The sequence below is a fragment of the Maylandia zebra genome, linkage group LG7 (genome assembly GCF_041146795.1).
Source record: "Maylandia zebra isolate NMK-2024a linkage group LG7, Mzebra_GT3a, whole genome shotgun sequence".
Classification (NCBI taxonomy): domain Eukaryota; kingdom Metazoa; phylum Chordata; class Actinopteri; order Cichliformes; family Cichlidae; genus Maylandia; species Maylandia zebra.
In genome coordinates, this window is record NC_135173.1 from 39,283,572 (window position 1) to 39,299,480 (window position 15,909).

Sequence of the window (15,909 nt, forward strand, 5' to 3'; positions counted from 1 at the left end):
CAAAACAACCTGAAGAGGCGGTTCGGAGCCGAAAGAGCCGGCTCTTTTTAGTGAGCCGAGCCGAAAGAGCCGGTTCTCTAAAAAGAGCCGGAAATCCCATCACTACTACCCTTCACTCAGAGGGTCAGTGGAGGTTGAAAACATTGGAGCATTTTCAGAGATAGTCTCTATTTTTTCCAAAAACAAATCAAGCTAACTACTTCCTAACTAATATTATCACCATTATCTGGGATCAGTCTGTCTAGATTCATTTTCTATGGTAACCCACCAAATATTAGGGCCTATGGTTGAGCTTCAGTGACAGTTACAGATAAGATACACTGCAACACAGGAACCATAAAATAATTAAATATGTTGTCAACAATTGATGACATATTTACATAATTAAATTTGATTTTTTTATGTATACATGTATTTCCAATTTTAATTAATTAATGAGACATTTAATCAAATATTTATTTATGTTTTTCTTTCAGCACTCCTGGCCTTCTATACAACCATATGTTGTGCACAACTTATATCAACCCATTCAGTTTTATTTCTACACTGTGCAAAAACAAAGAGAAAGGTAGACCTCGGAGAACAATACTACCTGCAGACAGGTTTTGGTGCAGGTCCTAGCCCTGATGGGTTGCAGTCAGGAAAGGAAGCGTGGCAGAGTAATGAGCGTAATGCAGGACTGCACACCCCACTGAGCCCTTCTACCTCTGCCCACCAGCTCTGAAGAAAGTACTCCTGCGTGTCCTCGGGGTTTGAGAAGGACGAGTTAAAGAAAACCAGCAAATCGTCGTGCAATATTGTGCGGCAAACATCTCCACGATATGCACTGCAGTAGCCTGCGATCCCCTTATAAAGTCTGTTTAAAGGAGACACACATACAAACATTTGGCAAATTAAAGGCAAAATCACAACAAAATAGTTCTAATGCTTTTTTTTTATTTCTATACAGCTCCACTGTAGGCGTGTTATCTAACACATCTCTACCATACTAATTCCTGGGGAGTAAATTTTTTTGGGGCGTTTTTTTTTTTGCTTTTTTCAAATCTCCTACATATCTAAGATACCCCTTCTCTCCTAGCAGTATGTGATGAAAAGGTTTATAACACATGAGATCACTCCCAAATCACCATTTTTCAACATCTACCGTTATGGGGAGTGACGATAACCATGATCCTTTACTAATCATCGAATACCACATCATCAAACAGATTTAAGAGCCTAAACCTAACTAAGAACAGGGACTTGCGAAAGTAACTTTAGTGCCTAATTCATTAATATGTATTTGGGATGGCATATTATTTCTAATAGAAAAGATGCCTTGTGTGATTCAGTCATGAAGCAAAAACTGGAGTTTGACCATATTCCATACCGTTTTCTAGTAATATTTCTTTGTGTAATTTATGTATTTGTTATTTGCATATTTTAATTTAACAAAATCATTGAAAAGAAAACCAGTAAGAGTTGCAGACTAAAAGTACAGAGAGTGGTCTGTTTTTACTGTCTTGGCTTATAGCAAGTGTCCACTAAAAAGTAAAAAGAAATCATCTTTCACTTGAAATATCTTCTTTAACATCATCCAGATGTTGATCATGAAACAGGTTGGAGAAAGTTTAAGTGAGATTGCATCCTGTCTGTTCAACTTCCTTGCTGGAGCTCAGTCATACCTATTTTGCATAAACATGAATGTTTGTGGGACAAAGTCCCTGTATTCCTCTTTCACCCTGTTTGCCTCCTTTTCTTAATGCTTTCTCATCTGTTAGTCCTCAAGCATTGCTATGATCCACATTTATCTCTGTCTGCTCCACACTGCTGTGTTTCTGACAGCATGTACTCTGATAACCTTCACTCCAGCATCACTGCGGCCTGTCTGCATTCTCTTACAGACTCCAGATGTTCCCTCTTGGGGAGGTTGGTGCTTCAGCAGAGTTCAAGCCAAACTATCAAACTCAAAGGTGCCCTGTAAATCTATCAATTCACTCTTTTCTTTCTTTCTTTTTTCTCTTTCTTCCTCACCAGATCTCTGTGCATCTAGTCCAGATGTGGTCACAAGTGATCAAGATAAATGCAGCCATTAAACCTGCCTTTCTGTGACCTACAGCCCTCTATCCTTAATGTACTTCATTTTTCATCAAGGACCCTGAGGCCAACATTTTATTTTCCTTATTTTATTTCTATTTTAGTCTCGTTCTTTCTGCTTCCTTCTATGTGCATCTTGTCTCCCTCTTTCTCTCCATCTTCACAGTTACATAGTCCAGATGTGGCAACAGCAGCTGTGTTAAGGTTCAGAACAGTTCAAATTCAACTCACACCATATGGGTGATTGAGAGACCCACTCTCTTCTTGGCATACGGGCATGTTCAGGAAAATGAATAGAAGCAGCAACACAGAGACCTTTATGGTGCTTACTTTAAAAAAAATAGTGGCAGGCAATGTACTGTGAAATTATTCTGATTCAACATGGGTCAAATGAGCTGAAACATTTTCTATAATCAATTCAAATGTAATATATACAAAAAGAAGTAACAAAAGAAACAAAGCTTAGACAACTTCACACAAATCTGGCACATATCTTTTCTCTTACCTCCACTCTACTGGGAAGTGGCAGTATCCAGAGTACACGGGATGAATAGGAGCAAGTAGAAGAAGAGGGAAAAAGATGAGAGACAGAGTGATGAGAAATGGTTGATAGATGAAAAATAGTCCTAGCAGGATGAGAAAAACAACCATGATGTTACTCTCTGCAAGTCATCACTAACTGTGGAGAGACTGAGGGGCAACCAGGTGGAAGGGCAGTGTGTTCTGTTGGGGAACAGGTGTGTGTGTGTGTGTGTGTGTGTGTGTGTGTGTGTGTGTGTGTGTGTGTGTGTGTGTGTGTGTGTGTGTGTGTGTGTGTGTGAAGGAGTGGCTTTGTTTGAGGAGTAGTAACCAAATGGGGTAGGCAACAAACAGCTGAAACCACACAAAGCACAACCAATATAACTGGCAGCTAGCATAACAGCAGGTAGTACTGACAGTAACAATAAACACAGAGATAGAAGCTAAATAGAAAGCAGACATTTTTTCTCTAATATAGCAGCAGGCTGCAGCAAATTTGAAACATGTAACACCATAGTATAAGCTGGAAATCAAAACTTGCCACCTGCAACAGTGACTTTTGCAGTTGCTTTGACAGTGTTGGCTCCAGCATTGTGTCTGTTGGAAGCCAGGCACGTATATAGGGCTGGCTTAGTCACCGTCACCTTAAGAACAGAGAGTATCACCTCTCCCACTAATGTCTCCTCTACTGAGGCTCCGGAGATCTGGAGGAAAATGAAATTGAGACAAAAAGATCAAAGTTGTAAAAATCAGTCATATACATGCAATGAGCAATTTGCATATAACAGTGCAGAGATGCATGAAGACTTTCTGTGAGAGCATCCTAAGCTTAAATGACAGAGCTGGAAAAAATAACTGCACTACCTGGAATGGCCACTTGAGGCTGAATTGAGTCCTCTGCTGAATTAAACATAAATATCAGGTTTTGCTTTGTCTGCCTAGCTTTCCTGTTCATAACTGCTGCATGGGAGGTGAATTTTAACAATAATTTATATAATACAGGGTGCTGCATGACAGTTTATTTATATATAATATTACATATTTTATTAAACATTTATATAAAATATTGATAAATACTGAAACTTATATATCTTAAATTAGAATCTAGACTTTATATAAAACTACTAATAATAAGAGTAATAACAGATTACTACAAGATGTTTTTCTTATTGACACTTTGGTCATTTGATATTTGATAGTGGTCTGAGTAAAACTGGTTAGTTAAAAAAAATAATTGTGTGTAAACTCCTCATACGCTGATCATTATAGCCTTTGTGTTAAGCTCATAAAATGAAATGCATTCAGTACGTGTCTGGCACCGATATAACCACTTGTATTATTTTAACAGATTTGAAATTCCCAAAGTGTTCACACATTGTAAATCTAGCCAGATAAAATGTATCTGTTGTTTTTAGATGATTCATGTATGTACTTATATATTTATAAATGATATGTGAGGACCTCTAAAGTGTGAGCATGTGAGTGTATGTGAGAGGTGCTATTAAGCGGCTATGTCTATATTTGAAACTGCGTCTGACACCGCCTGCTTTTAGGACAAGCTCCATCCATCCATCCACTGAAATTAATGACCATACCAAGCTGCCAGAAAAACAACTCTCACAGTCATTTTAATCAGCACATGCCCACACATAGTATTTACAGGCATTAAGAGCATGTAATCACTTTGTAGCTAGCACCCAAGACTATTAAATACCCAGACATTATGTGGTATATGTCGACCGCAACAGCATGTTTAAGAAATGTCTGCTGCCTGATGAAAAAAAGCCCTGTTTTAAAGGTGGTCACATACACGTTCAAGTTTGCATTGTTCCAATTTGAATTTCATGCATTTTAAGGTTCCGACCCCTTAAAAACCTTAAAAAACAACCCCATCTTTCAATACCCCTCTCACACTAAAAAAAAACAAAACAATTAACACTAATAAATTCAAATTCAAATTTTTTATTTGTCACGTACACAGTCATACACAGTACGATATGTAGTGAAATGCTTGGACAACTGCTCGTGACCTAAAGAAAACAAAAAAGGAAAAGGCTATGAATAAGATAGGAAATAAATATGAAAAATTAAATTAACAGAGTGTATTATAAGCTAAATGCAAGATCATCTCTTCAATCCTCTGTCACCATGATGATAATTCCTTTGCTGTGATCTCAAAGCCATTAAATGTCTGTGTGTGTGTGTGTGTGTGTGCGTGTGCGTGTGCGTGCGTGCGTGAAAGAGACAGATAAAGTCAGCAAAGGTTAAATGTGTAATTTTACATATATATGCATACAATCTCAGGTAAGGTCTGGTTTGTATATTTGCTAATGCTCACTCTGCTTCATGACTAATTATTTTGTTGCTACATGTACAAAGATTGCACAAATAAATTTTTCCCTGTATGAGTAGGTCTCGGGCAAAGCTCAAAGAAAAGGTGGAAGCTACTTTAGTATATGTTCAAAAATTGTAAGTTAAATGTTAATTTTTTACTTTGCACAGTCTCTAACTGATTTCATTTCTGATAAAGAAAAAACAACAACCCAAAAACAAGGAGGAATCCTTATGTTCACTCAAACTGTATAATGGACAGTTGCTTTTATAACCATAGAATATTGCGTATGACAGCCAAGACAAAAATATTCAGACCTGCGGGTACCCTTAGGTACCCACATTTAGTGTTGATCTTTAAAGTATAGCTTGTGTTCAGTTTCTTACTAAATCATTCGTTGTTTTATGTACAGGAGTAGCAGAAGTAGCTGCTTAATATAGCAGTACCATGTTTTTTTAGCTTTCCAGTGTAAGGGGGTTTTTTTGTTTGGTTTTGGGATTGTTGTTTTTTTTGCTAGTGTAGTGATAATAAGGCCCAGCTGCAAACTTTAAACAGTACTCCTTTTACTTTTGTGTCATTTACTCAGTCATTAGCAGATGGACATATATCAATAAAACCGCTTCTATTTTGCAGAGCTACACACAAGCAAGCTTGTCTAAAAAGAGAAAAAAGATGGCCTGTATTTATATAGCGCTTTACTAGTCCCTAAGGACCCCAAAGCGCTTTACACATCCAGTCATCCACCCATTCACACATACATTCACACACTGGTGATGGCAAGCTACATTGTAGCCACAGCCACCCTGGGGCGCACTGACAGCGAGGCTGCCGGACACTGGCGCCACCGGGCCCTCTGACCACCACCAGTAGGCAACGGGTGAAGTGTCTTGCCCAAGGACACAACGACCAAGACTGTCCAAGCCAGGGCTCGAACCAGCAACCTTCCGATTACAAGGCGAACTCCCAACTCTTGAGCCACGATCGCCCCATAATATTATAGTATTAAAATGTATTATAGTATCCAAGTGGCAAGCCCACTTGGATACTATAATTCTTACTGGAGAACTGAAACCAATGGACGGATTTGTTTCCAAGAGTGCCTTGTAAGCATTTGCATTTACCCAGTGAACTGTCATCTCTTTAGCTATAGTCAAAAAAGTGGGTAATGATAATGTGTTGGATTTAGACAATAAGTATTTGTGTAGTTCTATATCTATGCCTACAGCAGAAAATAAACTATTAATTTGCTTTTGATATGGGGTTATAATGAATACAAATTGTAATCATAACATCACTCTCTCTTACATGACAGCTTGGACATTTAATCAATTATTGTTGCCGCTTTCCCATTATGTACAGCTATGCAGCTGACAATGTGTCACTATTTTAGCTACGTGCTAGAATTTCTCTTATGTTGGCAGTGTGTGACTGACATTTGAGCCAAATTCAACCACTGTTGCAACCACTGTGGGGGAGACAAGCATATTCCTGGTAGGATCACACAGAGGCCAAGGAATGGATATGTATAGCTGGCTGGATATTTTGATTAAATTCTATTTTTTTTTGTTAAAAAATCAGTATATATTATAAAAATATCAGCATCAGCAGCTGTACAGGTACCCACAAACACACACACACAAGTTGAGTACTCACAGTATTCCCGTTTTCCAGCCAGGTAATGGTTGGGACTGGATTTCCAGTGGCATTACATTCTAGGGAAATCTGGCTGCCATACGCCACCCTTTTGTCCTTTGGAACCCGCAAGATTCGTGCTGGAGCTGAGGGCACACACAAACAACAATAGCGTAGAAAACACACATGGTTTTACTGCAAGCTACAGCTTACATTAAAATACATACCTTGTACTTCTATGGTGACAGGCTTTGAAAAGGCCAAACCAAAGCTATTCCTGGCCACACAGCGGTACTGTCCTGCATCCTCTTTCTGTATGTTATGAATTTTCAATGCCCCATAGTCGAGAATAGTAACACGGTCATTGACCTGGAAGAGTTATTGTTTGTTTTAAAAATAGAAATGATATATTAGCATTATTTATTACCAACTATTTGTCAACACAGGCTATGAGACGCAAGAAAGCAAACTGAAAAACAGGATAACTTTCCTTTTCAAGTAATGTCTTGCAGTTTTGAAAACCTGAAAACTATCCAGCTATTTGCAGTTCTGGTCAAATAGTGAAAAAAAATGAATTACTCATGAGTATATGGTACTCTCAGACAGTTATTATTAACTCCATAAGTCAGTGAACTGCATGTATTTTACCTAGAAAACTTGCAGCAACTGTACCTTGATAAGCTCATCATCTTTGAGCCACGTGACATCTGGTTTAGGGTTGCCAAGGGTAACACAGGGCAACACTGCTTTGGATTCTACCAGTAGTGTTAGATTGGTGGGATGCCTTTTGATCTGTGGCTCTGATGACGAAACCAACAAGACATAGAACAGTGGCTTGGAATGTGTTCTTTTAATGATGCCTTGGTATTAGTTATTTTTTTCAAAAATGTGAACTAATGATCAGATTCGCTCAAACTCCAGTCATACATCCTTGGAAAAAAGTAAACATACTCATCTTTAGCTGAAGCGCTCCACAGCTCTTGGCAGGTTCTCCAATGCCATTACTGGCAAGGCAACAATACTCCCCATTGTCTGACTCTCTTACATGTGGGATGATTAACATCTGACCCTTTTCCTTGGTAAGGTACCGTGTGTCATAGTACCTAATGGGACAAAAAGGACAGTGCAAAGCAAAGAAGTGATCACTGGATATGTGTTCTATATGTAATACTCCTGGGTTAGACTACAGCCCCAACCTAACTCTAAACTGGATCAAAATTAAGTTCACTGTTGTAGTTTAAATAAAGCTGTAAACTTACATAATTTGGTGATTATTTTTGGTCCAGGTGATCTCAGCAGGGGGGTGTGACTCCACCTCACAGATGAAGGTGGCATTGTGATCCAGTAGAACGTCCACTGTCTCTAATAATGTGATGATACGAGGTGCTACGAAAAAAAGATCCAAAGGAAAAAAATCAAGATTTTTCTTTATATATGTAAGTTATTTATTGTTGTAGTTGCAGCAGTTTGTGTTTGAGTTAATACATAAACATAGTGCGCTGAATTATGTTTTATGCTACATAATACACTGTTAAATGTTTATTGGTTATATGTTATTACCCTTAAAGCCTCAATGAAGAACTGTAAGGATAGTAGGGCTGCCACAAACGATTATTTTGATAGTCGACTAGTCACCGATTATTTATGCGATTAGTCGACTAATCAGATCATCATCCACTGGACATAAAACTACAGCTTATTGCACCAGCAGCATCTGCTCTTATATAACTATCATTAGCTTACAGCTTTAAGCTTTTAAGGTGCTAACTAAAAATAAAGACAAGATGATAGTTTATTCAATTTTAATGAAATTTGCAGATTGTTTCGGTAAAGTTTAATAAACTCCTTGCTATCTAAAATATAACAGGACACCGGAGTATATTCTCCAGCATCTCACACTTCTGATAATCAGCTGTCTGCTTGACGTTTATTCAGCTGTGTAAAAACTATAACTTTAATCTCAGCCAAACCGATTTACTCAGGAACAAATAAAATACAAAAAAAAAAAAAAAGCCAAACAATAACATTTTTAATTTATCTAAGTGACTCATATATATTTAACCTGAGTCGCGAAAGACGGCGGTGGGTTTGAAAACAATTTGCCGGGAGTCCGGTGTTCTCACGGCGCTAGTGACCTAGCCCCCGGCTAGCTATCGAGCTAGTGGGTAACAGACGTCTCCGAAAACGTCAGAGCGCTTTTGAAAATATGTGGTGTCCTGATAAACTGAGCCGATATTTGAGGTTTACACAGCTACATTCTCGCCTGAAAATATGTTAAACGTTTATTTTGTGACCCAGAAAGAATAATAAGAGTAATATTAAAACTAACTAGCTACCGCCATTGTTGGAAACTAAGCTGGGCCGCGCTATGAATTCTGGGACACAGCTGCTTCTTCTTCTTCGGGGTTTAACGGCAGCTGGCATCCTTGTACATGCTGTGCTGCCATCTTCTGTTTCAGTCCGTTATTACACTCTTAAATCCTGCTATTATTCCTGCGTCTTTTGCGATCTTACAAAGCTTCAAACGACAAGTCGACTATTAAATCAGTCGTCGACGATTTTGATAGTCGACGTAATCGTGACTAGTCGACAAATCGTGGCAGCCCTAAAGGATAGTACATTGTATTTGCTGTGATTTTGGGTGCAGAAGCTACAAAACTTGAATTAATTATTTTTTCATTTATAGGTGACTGCAATTTTAGAATTATATTGGCAGTTATTAGTTAGTCATTAGATACCGTATAAGTAAACTATGTCTAGAAATCTAAAATACTATTACAAAAGCTTTCATATTTTATAAGGAGCCCTGTTGATAGACAAAAATAGATATTGGACATTTCACAGTCTGTACACTTTTCTTTTCTTTTTTTACATTTATTTCAGCATGCAATATAATGATTCAAGCACATTATAATAAGTGATAAGGAGGTCTCAACAGCTGCATCTTTTTAGCTAAATTATTTGACATTCTTGGCATTCTTCTGTTGGACTGAGTCATCTGTTTTAGTCAGTGAGGATCCAGCTAACACTGCTGACTAATGAGACAGGGTCAGAGGTTTTGTGCTTTGTCACAGTTTTGACCTGAGTAAGCAGAAGAATTTGACCTTGAGATAACGAAAGAAAAAGAAGAAGCATGTTTATTGTCAGAATTAACATTTAGGATTTGGTTAGTTTTGGAGGATTAAGACGAGGAAGGGAGGATAGCACAAAAGGAGAGACCAGTATAGAAGCTGAACTTTATCTAGTGTTTAGAGGGTTGCTGTTAGTCGGGTGAGGTTAAAGCAAAGACAACAGAGAAATTTAACATTCAAGGAAAGCCTTTATCCCCACAGCACCCAATGTTCTCCACTATCTGATTTCAGCACATGGTCTTTGTCAAAACTAGGGTGAATAAGTCACCAATTGTGTGTACAAACACTATGCAAAATATTACACATCTCTTGTGATGTAAATCCATCCAGACTAAAGATGTGATCAATATTTATTTGGCTACTCCGTCTTAATAACGGACAGGGAGTTGCAGGAATTTTGAGCTTGTATTTTCAACATTGTTTTGTTGCTCTAGGTTATTATATTGAGAAGTAGAGAGTTAGTAGTGGGTTTAAAAGAAAGATACAAAAAGCACACTTTTAAAAGACAAAGAGAAGTAAGGAGATGGAAACACAGGATTTAGATCAGAGAGTTAGGTTGCTTTAAACTTTGCACGAACTAAGAAGAGAAAGAGGAAAAATATAAACCAGCGGAGGGATGAAAGGAGAGAGCAGAGGAAGGGTGAGAGCATGGAAAGAGAAGAAGAAGAAGAAGCAATGATAGGATTAGGGCTTACAGGGCATTGTGCTTGTTTTGTCTTTGGTGAAACCAAGATTTCACAATAACATAGCTGGGAGAAGCAGCCACATCCCCACCCTCAATTCAAGGTCACTGCTGCTGTGACTTCCTACTGACTGATGAAAACAAAACCTATTATAAAGCATACTCATGTACTGAAAAAGTCTTGGTCTTTAGAAAAATGATATATTTGTAGCTAAAGTCAAAGTAAGATGGAGGTCTATGAACTCAGTATCAATGAACTATTCTATGTATTGTCTTGTCAATTTGTGTGGAGATTCATTGTCCCAAGAGAACAAATCCTAATTAATTCTGTGGTGAAATAACTTTCCATCTCATTAAAGGAAATTAACCACATGTTGAACTGCTGTTACCCTTGTTGTGGATTAAGGACTAGGCTGAATATCAGGAAACACTTCCTCTTAAGAACTTTAATTTTTTTTTTCCAAGTATTATGTTGTATTAAAGTTGCAGCAAATTTGGAGAAGACTGTTTGTTTCTGTCTGCAATGTCTTTCCATTGCCAATATTATGTCTGAACAGATGGGTAACATCTGAAGACTGAAGCCAAATGACTCACCACTTAAAGCAAACGAGAACCTCTGCGGATCTGACCCCGGCAGAGGATTTTGTTTTTCCAAAATCTCTGAATGTTTTTTGGACACCAGAAATGACTCAAGGCCGTCAAGGCCTGCAATAGAGAAGGCCACTTACAGTGATCACTTCTGGCCTTTGCTATAGGCATTACAAACCCTTACAAACTAACAGCAAGTTCCTTTATTATTTTTAGTGTTGCTGTGTTAATGCTGATCTTGATTGGCTGAAGAAGTAGCAACCAGCTTGTTTATGCTAGTGTGCAGCACTTTAGAAATGTGTGTGTAATTCAAGAAATGTCCTGATAAAATGTATCTTTTCCTAATCTTTATCCCATAAAATGTGCTTTTTTCATACAGCCTGTAACTCATAACCTTTGGTTCCTTTGGAGTTTGCCTTGAATAAAAGTTTAGCCTCCAGGTTTTTTCCATGCTCAGAGATAAATTGTAAATACTATCCTCTTTCTCTCACACGCACACACACACACCACACACACACACAACCAGGCATACTTCAATGCTGTTGTGCAGACCAGATAGAAGCTTTTGACTTTTACTTTGGACAAATGAGAACAAAACAAAAAAAAATAGCATTGTTCTCATGGTGTATCTGGTGCTCAGATGTCTGCAAAGGATTCTTCCATTGTTTATTCTAGTTCAGTTACACAGGCATGTTGAGCAACATTAAAAAGCATCTTTAACTAATCAGGCTGCTTTTGAATCAATAAGTGATCTTGATTCTGAGAATAGACAGTTAATTACTTAACAATTATACATTGAGTCTGAAGGTGTACATATTGAAAGTCTAATTTTGTTAACTTGACAGATGCAGATTGAAACCATAATCCAATGTGTAGATTTCTGCTACTAAAAAGCCTGGACTGGCTACCTGTGCAACCACCAACTATCAAGTCTACTTTTCGACTGTCAGTAACAGACACAACATATAAACTCCATGTAGAAAGGCCCCAGCTGACCAGGAGACTCAAACCAGTTACCTTCTACTGTGAGGCAATGCTGCAATGTGTCACCACAGTTGGTTCGCAGTCATTTCAAATTAAACCAAACACAGGAAAATAAAGACAGATCACCCGTAGCATGACATGAAAGTCAATATTTCTGTGCCAGCCATATTGGCTTTGGTCAATTAATCAGTGCCTGAAAAAACACAAAATAAAACAACCAATAGTAATAAGATAATAACACTTTTATAGCACTTGTCTGTCCAAAGTTGCTAAATATTCATTTACATATTCATCACAGTTTGTTATACTGTGGTCAAGCCAAACTCGTCACTTGATCTTAAAAAGTGCACCCATGATCATTTAATTTTCACAGATGTTTAAACTCAAATATTGTACGCTTTTGTGCAAAAGTCTTGAGTCACCCTTTATTTCTTTATATTTAGCTTTATATTTAGGAAATAGGTTCAGTGATCTATTGAAATATATACAAACATCCCAGAAATACAGTATATAAGAGAAAATAGAAGCCAGTGTCCAAAGAGAAAATTTGAAAGACCTTCAGAAAGCTTGGAGAACTTGTTTTAGACCGCTTTAAAACGTACAAGAAAGTCTCGGTCCTTGGAAGCAAAAGAAAAAAATGAGGAGTGACTCAAGACTTATTGTAAATCCAGTGGAATAGTTTAAGATGTTAATGTGTTGTAGATATTGTTTAAATCAAATCTTCAAGAAATACTTTTCTTTTCTTATTTGACTGTAGTTGATCTGCAATGACGTGGAAGAAGCTATGCACATCAATTCAACCTTCTGATCAATGACTTCCACAGGAAAAACCTACAGTCAAACCTAACCCTACACCATGTCAGTCCACCGTGTAGCTTGACTGTTACAATAGCCAACCAGGCAAAGAGAAACTGCATCTGCACCACCTGTTTCTATGAGACGATTTGTAGCATGTATAGCTTTATGTGTGTAGTCTTTAAATAATTTCCAATGTGTAGTAGTGTATTATCGATGACTTCATCTACATCTTGCATCTCATGACCCTGAAGCTGACCTTATTGGTTCAACAACAAGCTCAGGTTTGCTGTTTCCTCCCAATGTGGCTCAGCAGGAGGTGTCTCAATCAGGCTGAGATGTGGTGAAGAAGAAGCAGGAATAGCTAGTTCCCCACCACCCCTACCATATGCTTCAGAGAGGATATCCCAAAGTGTAGGAAGGATGTAGATTTAATCACATTTACACTATGTTGACCTATAAACACCTTCTCCTTTTCCCTGCAGGATGTGCAGTGGGAAACAGGTGATTACATGTGCCAGGAAAAACTCAGACTGCTTTCTCTTTGTCTTCTGCACATTATATTCACTTACACATGTGCACCCATCCAAAGGCACGGTCTTAAAAGGTTTATCCTTTTTTTTTCGTTTTGTTCTTCTGTTTACATTTCGTGACATTTATTAGGATTGCTGTTGTAACTTGGCAAGCACATTGCAGCTTTCATGCATAATTAATTCAAACTTCATGTTCTTCTAATTATTCACCACGTCAGTGTAATAAGACACTTTAGAAAACTTTAAAAAGACATGCTTGAAGGACCTCTGGTGTAGGAGTCTCACTTACCTGTCTGCATGTTGTAACATGAAGGGATCAAAATCAGCAGAAAGACCAAAATGTGTTCCACAGTCGTCATCCTTGCTCTAGAATTATTGGTCAGACCATTATCTAGCAGATACATAATGAGACTATGGTGAGATTCCCCCAGTACATATAGAGATGTTCTTGTTGTGTTTCTCTCCTATGTGCATCTGCGTGTGTCTTAGCCAGGGACAGCCATGAGCTCTGCGCTCAGCAAGAACCAGCTCAATCACTCTGCGTATGTATCTGTGTGTGCGCGCGTGTGTCTTTTAACTTTGTAACTGACGGCGGCAGCTGCTTGCTGTCCTCATGTACAGTCACTCAGGTTGTGTAGTTCTGCTCTAAGCTCCACAGGCTCCAGTGCTGGTGTGTTAACTACATTTAAAGTCATCAACAAACAGTGTTTATTTATCATATTCATATAAGACACTAGGTACAGGTTTTGGTCAGTATGGGCATACATAAAGACACAGAAATTCTGAAACTTCTACATTTTTTATATGCAGTGCAAATTACTTTATATTGGCATACTACCCTTTTTCTCATGCACCAATGGCTCCATGTAAATCTGGTCAGAGGTGTGATCCTTAAATACACAAGTAAAATAACCAAAAAGCCACTAAAGTCAGCTCATGTCAACCATCAAAAGAAAAATAAGGTATATTTTATCTGCAGATGTATCCTCTTTTAATATTAATACTAAGTCATTAATATTAATATATAAAGAAATTTACAAATACGTATTTTTAAAAATATATAGACAGGCTTATTTTAGCACATTACTTAACATGCATTTACTGTTATATATTGACACACACACACACACTCCAGAAGGAAGCCTTTGTGCCCACCTGTTGCCTGCCAGCCTGTACGTCCTGTTTTATTTTGGGAAAGGAATGGCATTTCAGTTTATTTGCTCCTTATCCATTCTGCTTCAGATACACTCTACTATTGTACTCCATCAGCACACACAGTTAGCTTCAGTCTGTCATCTGTGTAGGTTTAACTGTTGACCTAACGGATGTCACAGGGAGGTTTGTTTCAAAAAATTAATAAATAAAGCGGATTAAATTAAACGTAAAATACAAAGGATTGCTTGTTTGTGACCTTCTTGTTTTGTTTTGTTTTATCATTCTGTTCTTATGGGCTTTTTGGCTAATTAGCAAAAGCCTATAATATGAGAATTCTTTAACTTACAGTCCATGTAAACGTTGCGTCTGATGAAATAATTCACATCTGTTGATTGTCTAGCTCCATTCACCCTTTGCTATTTCAAAGAGTACATTAGCCTATTATATAGTAAACAGTATACAGTAAATGTTATATAAACTGCTGCTCTGCCAAAGCACAGGATTTTATTAGTTTACACTGCTGCTTGACAGAACTGGGCTGTATGTAGTGTAATGAGTCCAGTTTTTTTTAATCAGTTTTATTGTTTCATGAAAGTGTTACAACACCAAAGTAACCCAAACACATCAAAGAGATCAGGTTTTAACCTGGTATCAAACCAGGATAAAACTGAAAAAGATAACAAGATCCCTCTGAGACTGATAGGCCTGGAATCTCTGACTCAGTATTACCAGATGTCTCTGTTAAATATTTGCACTAATACTCTGCCTCCCTCTGCTGACAGAATCGCAGTAGTGGCTCCAATTTGCATCAGACTGAGGTTTGCAAACATACTTTAAAGACGTCCATTGTTTTGACAACCGTAAACTTTTTAACTTTTTTTTCTCTCCATAGGCTGTACTACCAGGTTTCTGCCCTACATTTTGTATTCATATGTATGTATTTGTTTTAATGTGTTTGTTGGTGCTCACATGCATGTGTATTTGACACAAATTGCTTATTTGAAAAGATCATTGCTAAGGCTTTTGAGATTATGACAGTTGAACAAAACGTCTGTTTTCTTTTGAGAGAACATAAAAAAATTACATTAAACTCCAAAGTCACATTTTTCAGTTCAGGTCAATTCAATTTTATTTATATAATGGCAAATCACAACAACAGTTACCTCAAGGTGTACTATAAGGTAAAGAGCATACATTAATACAGCAAAAACCAAACAATCAGATGACCCCCTATGAGCAAGCACTTGGAGAAAGTGGGCAGGAAAAACTCAGTTTTAACTGGAAGAAACCTCCAGTAGGAGCATGCTCAGGGAGGGGCAGTCATCTGCTCAGGACACTCAGGGCATCGTGGGAACCCCCCAGTAGCCCAGGCCTACTGTGCATAACTAAAAGAGGTTCAGAGTCACCTGATCCAGCCCTAACTATAACCTAATAAAAAGAAGGAGTCAAGTTCTATTTTAAAAGCAAACATACTGAATGTTG

At 37.8% G+C, this 15,909-nt stretch overlaps 1 protein-coding gene across 2 annotated transcripts in view; it reads right to left on the bottom strand.

The window, feature by feature from the left end:
* The window catches only part of musk (muscle, skeletal, receptor tyrosine kinase), a 30,571-nt gene extending 16,775 nt beyond the window's left edge, over positions 1-13,796 (bottom strand). Inside the window, exons 1-9 of one of the 2 annotated variants that reach the window (XM_014408924.4) lie at positions 13,562-13,796; positions 7,819-7,945; positions 7,511-7,662; positions 7,232-7,359; positions 6,787-6,928; positions 6,581-6,705; positions 3,140-3,299; positions 2,582-2,588; positions 593-856 (exon numbers count right to left, since the gene is read on the bottom strand). In XM_014408924.4, the coding sequence (XP_014264410.1) occupies positions 593-856; positions 2,582-2,588; positions 3,140-3,299; positions 6,581-6,705; positions 6,787-6,928; positions 7,232-7,359; positions 7,511-7,662; positions 7,819-7,945; positions 13,562-13,676 (1,220 nt within the window). In that variant the 5' untranslated portion in view covers positions 13,677-13,796. Of the gene's footprint in view, positions 1-592; positions 857-2,581; positions 3,112-3,139; positions 3,300-6,580; positions 6,706-6,786; positions 6,929-7,231; positions 7,360-7,510; positions 7,663-7,818; positions 7,946-13,561 lie in introns of those variants that run through there. The other variant, XM_014408925.4, reaches the window with a different exon arrangement.
* Positions 13,797-15,909: the final 2,113 nt, after the last annotated feature.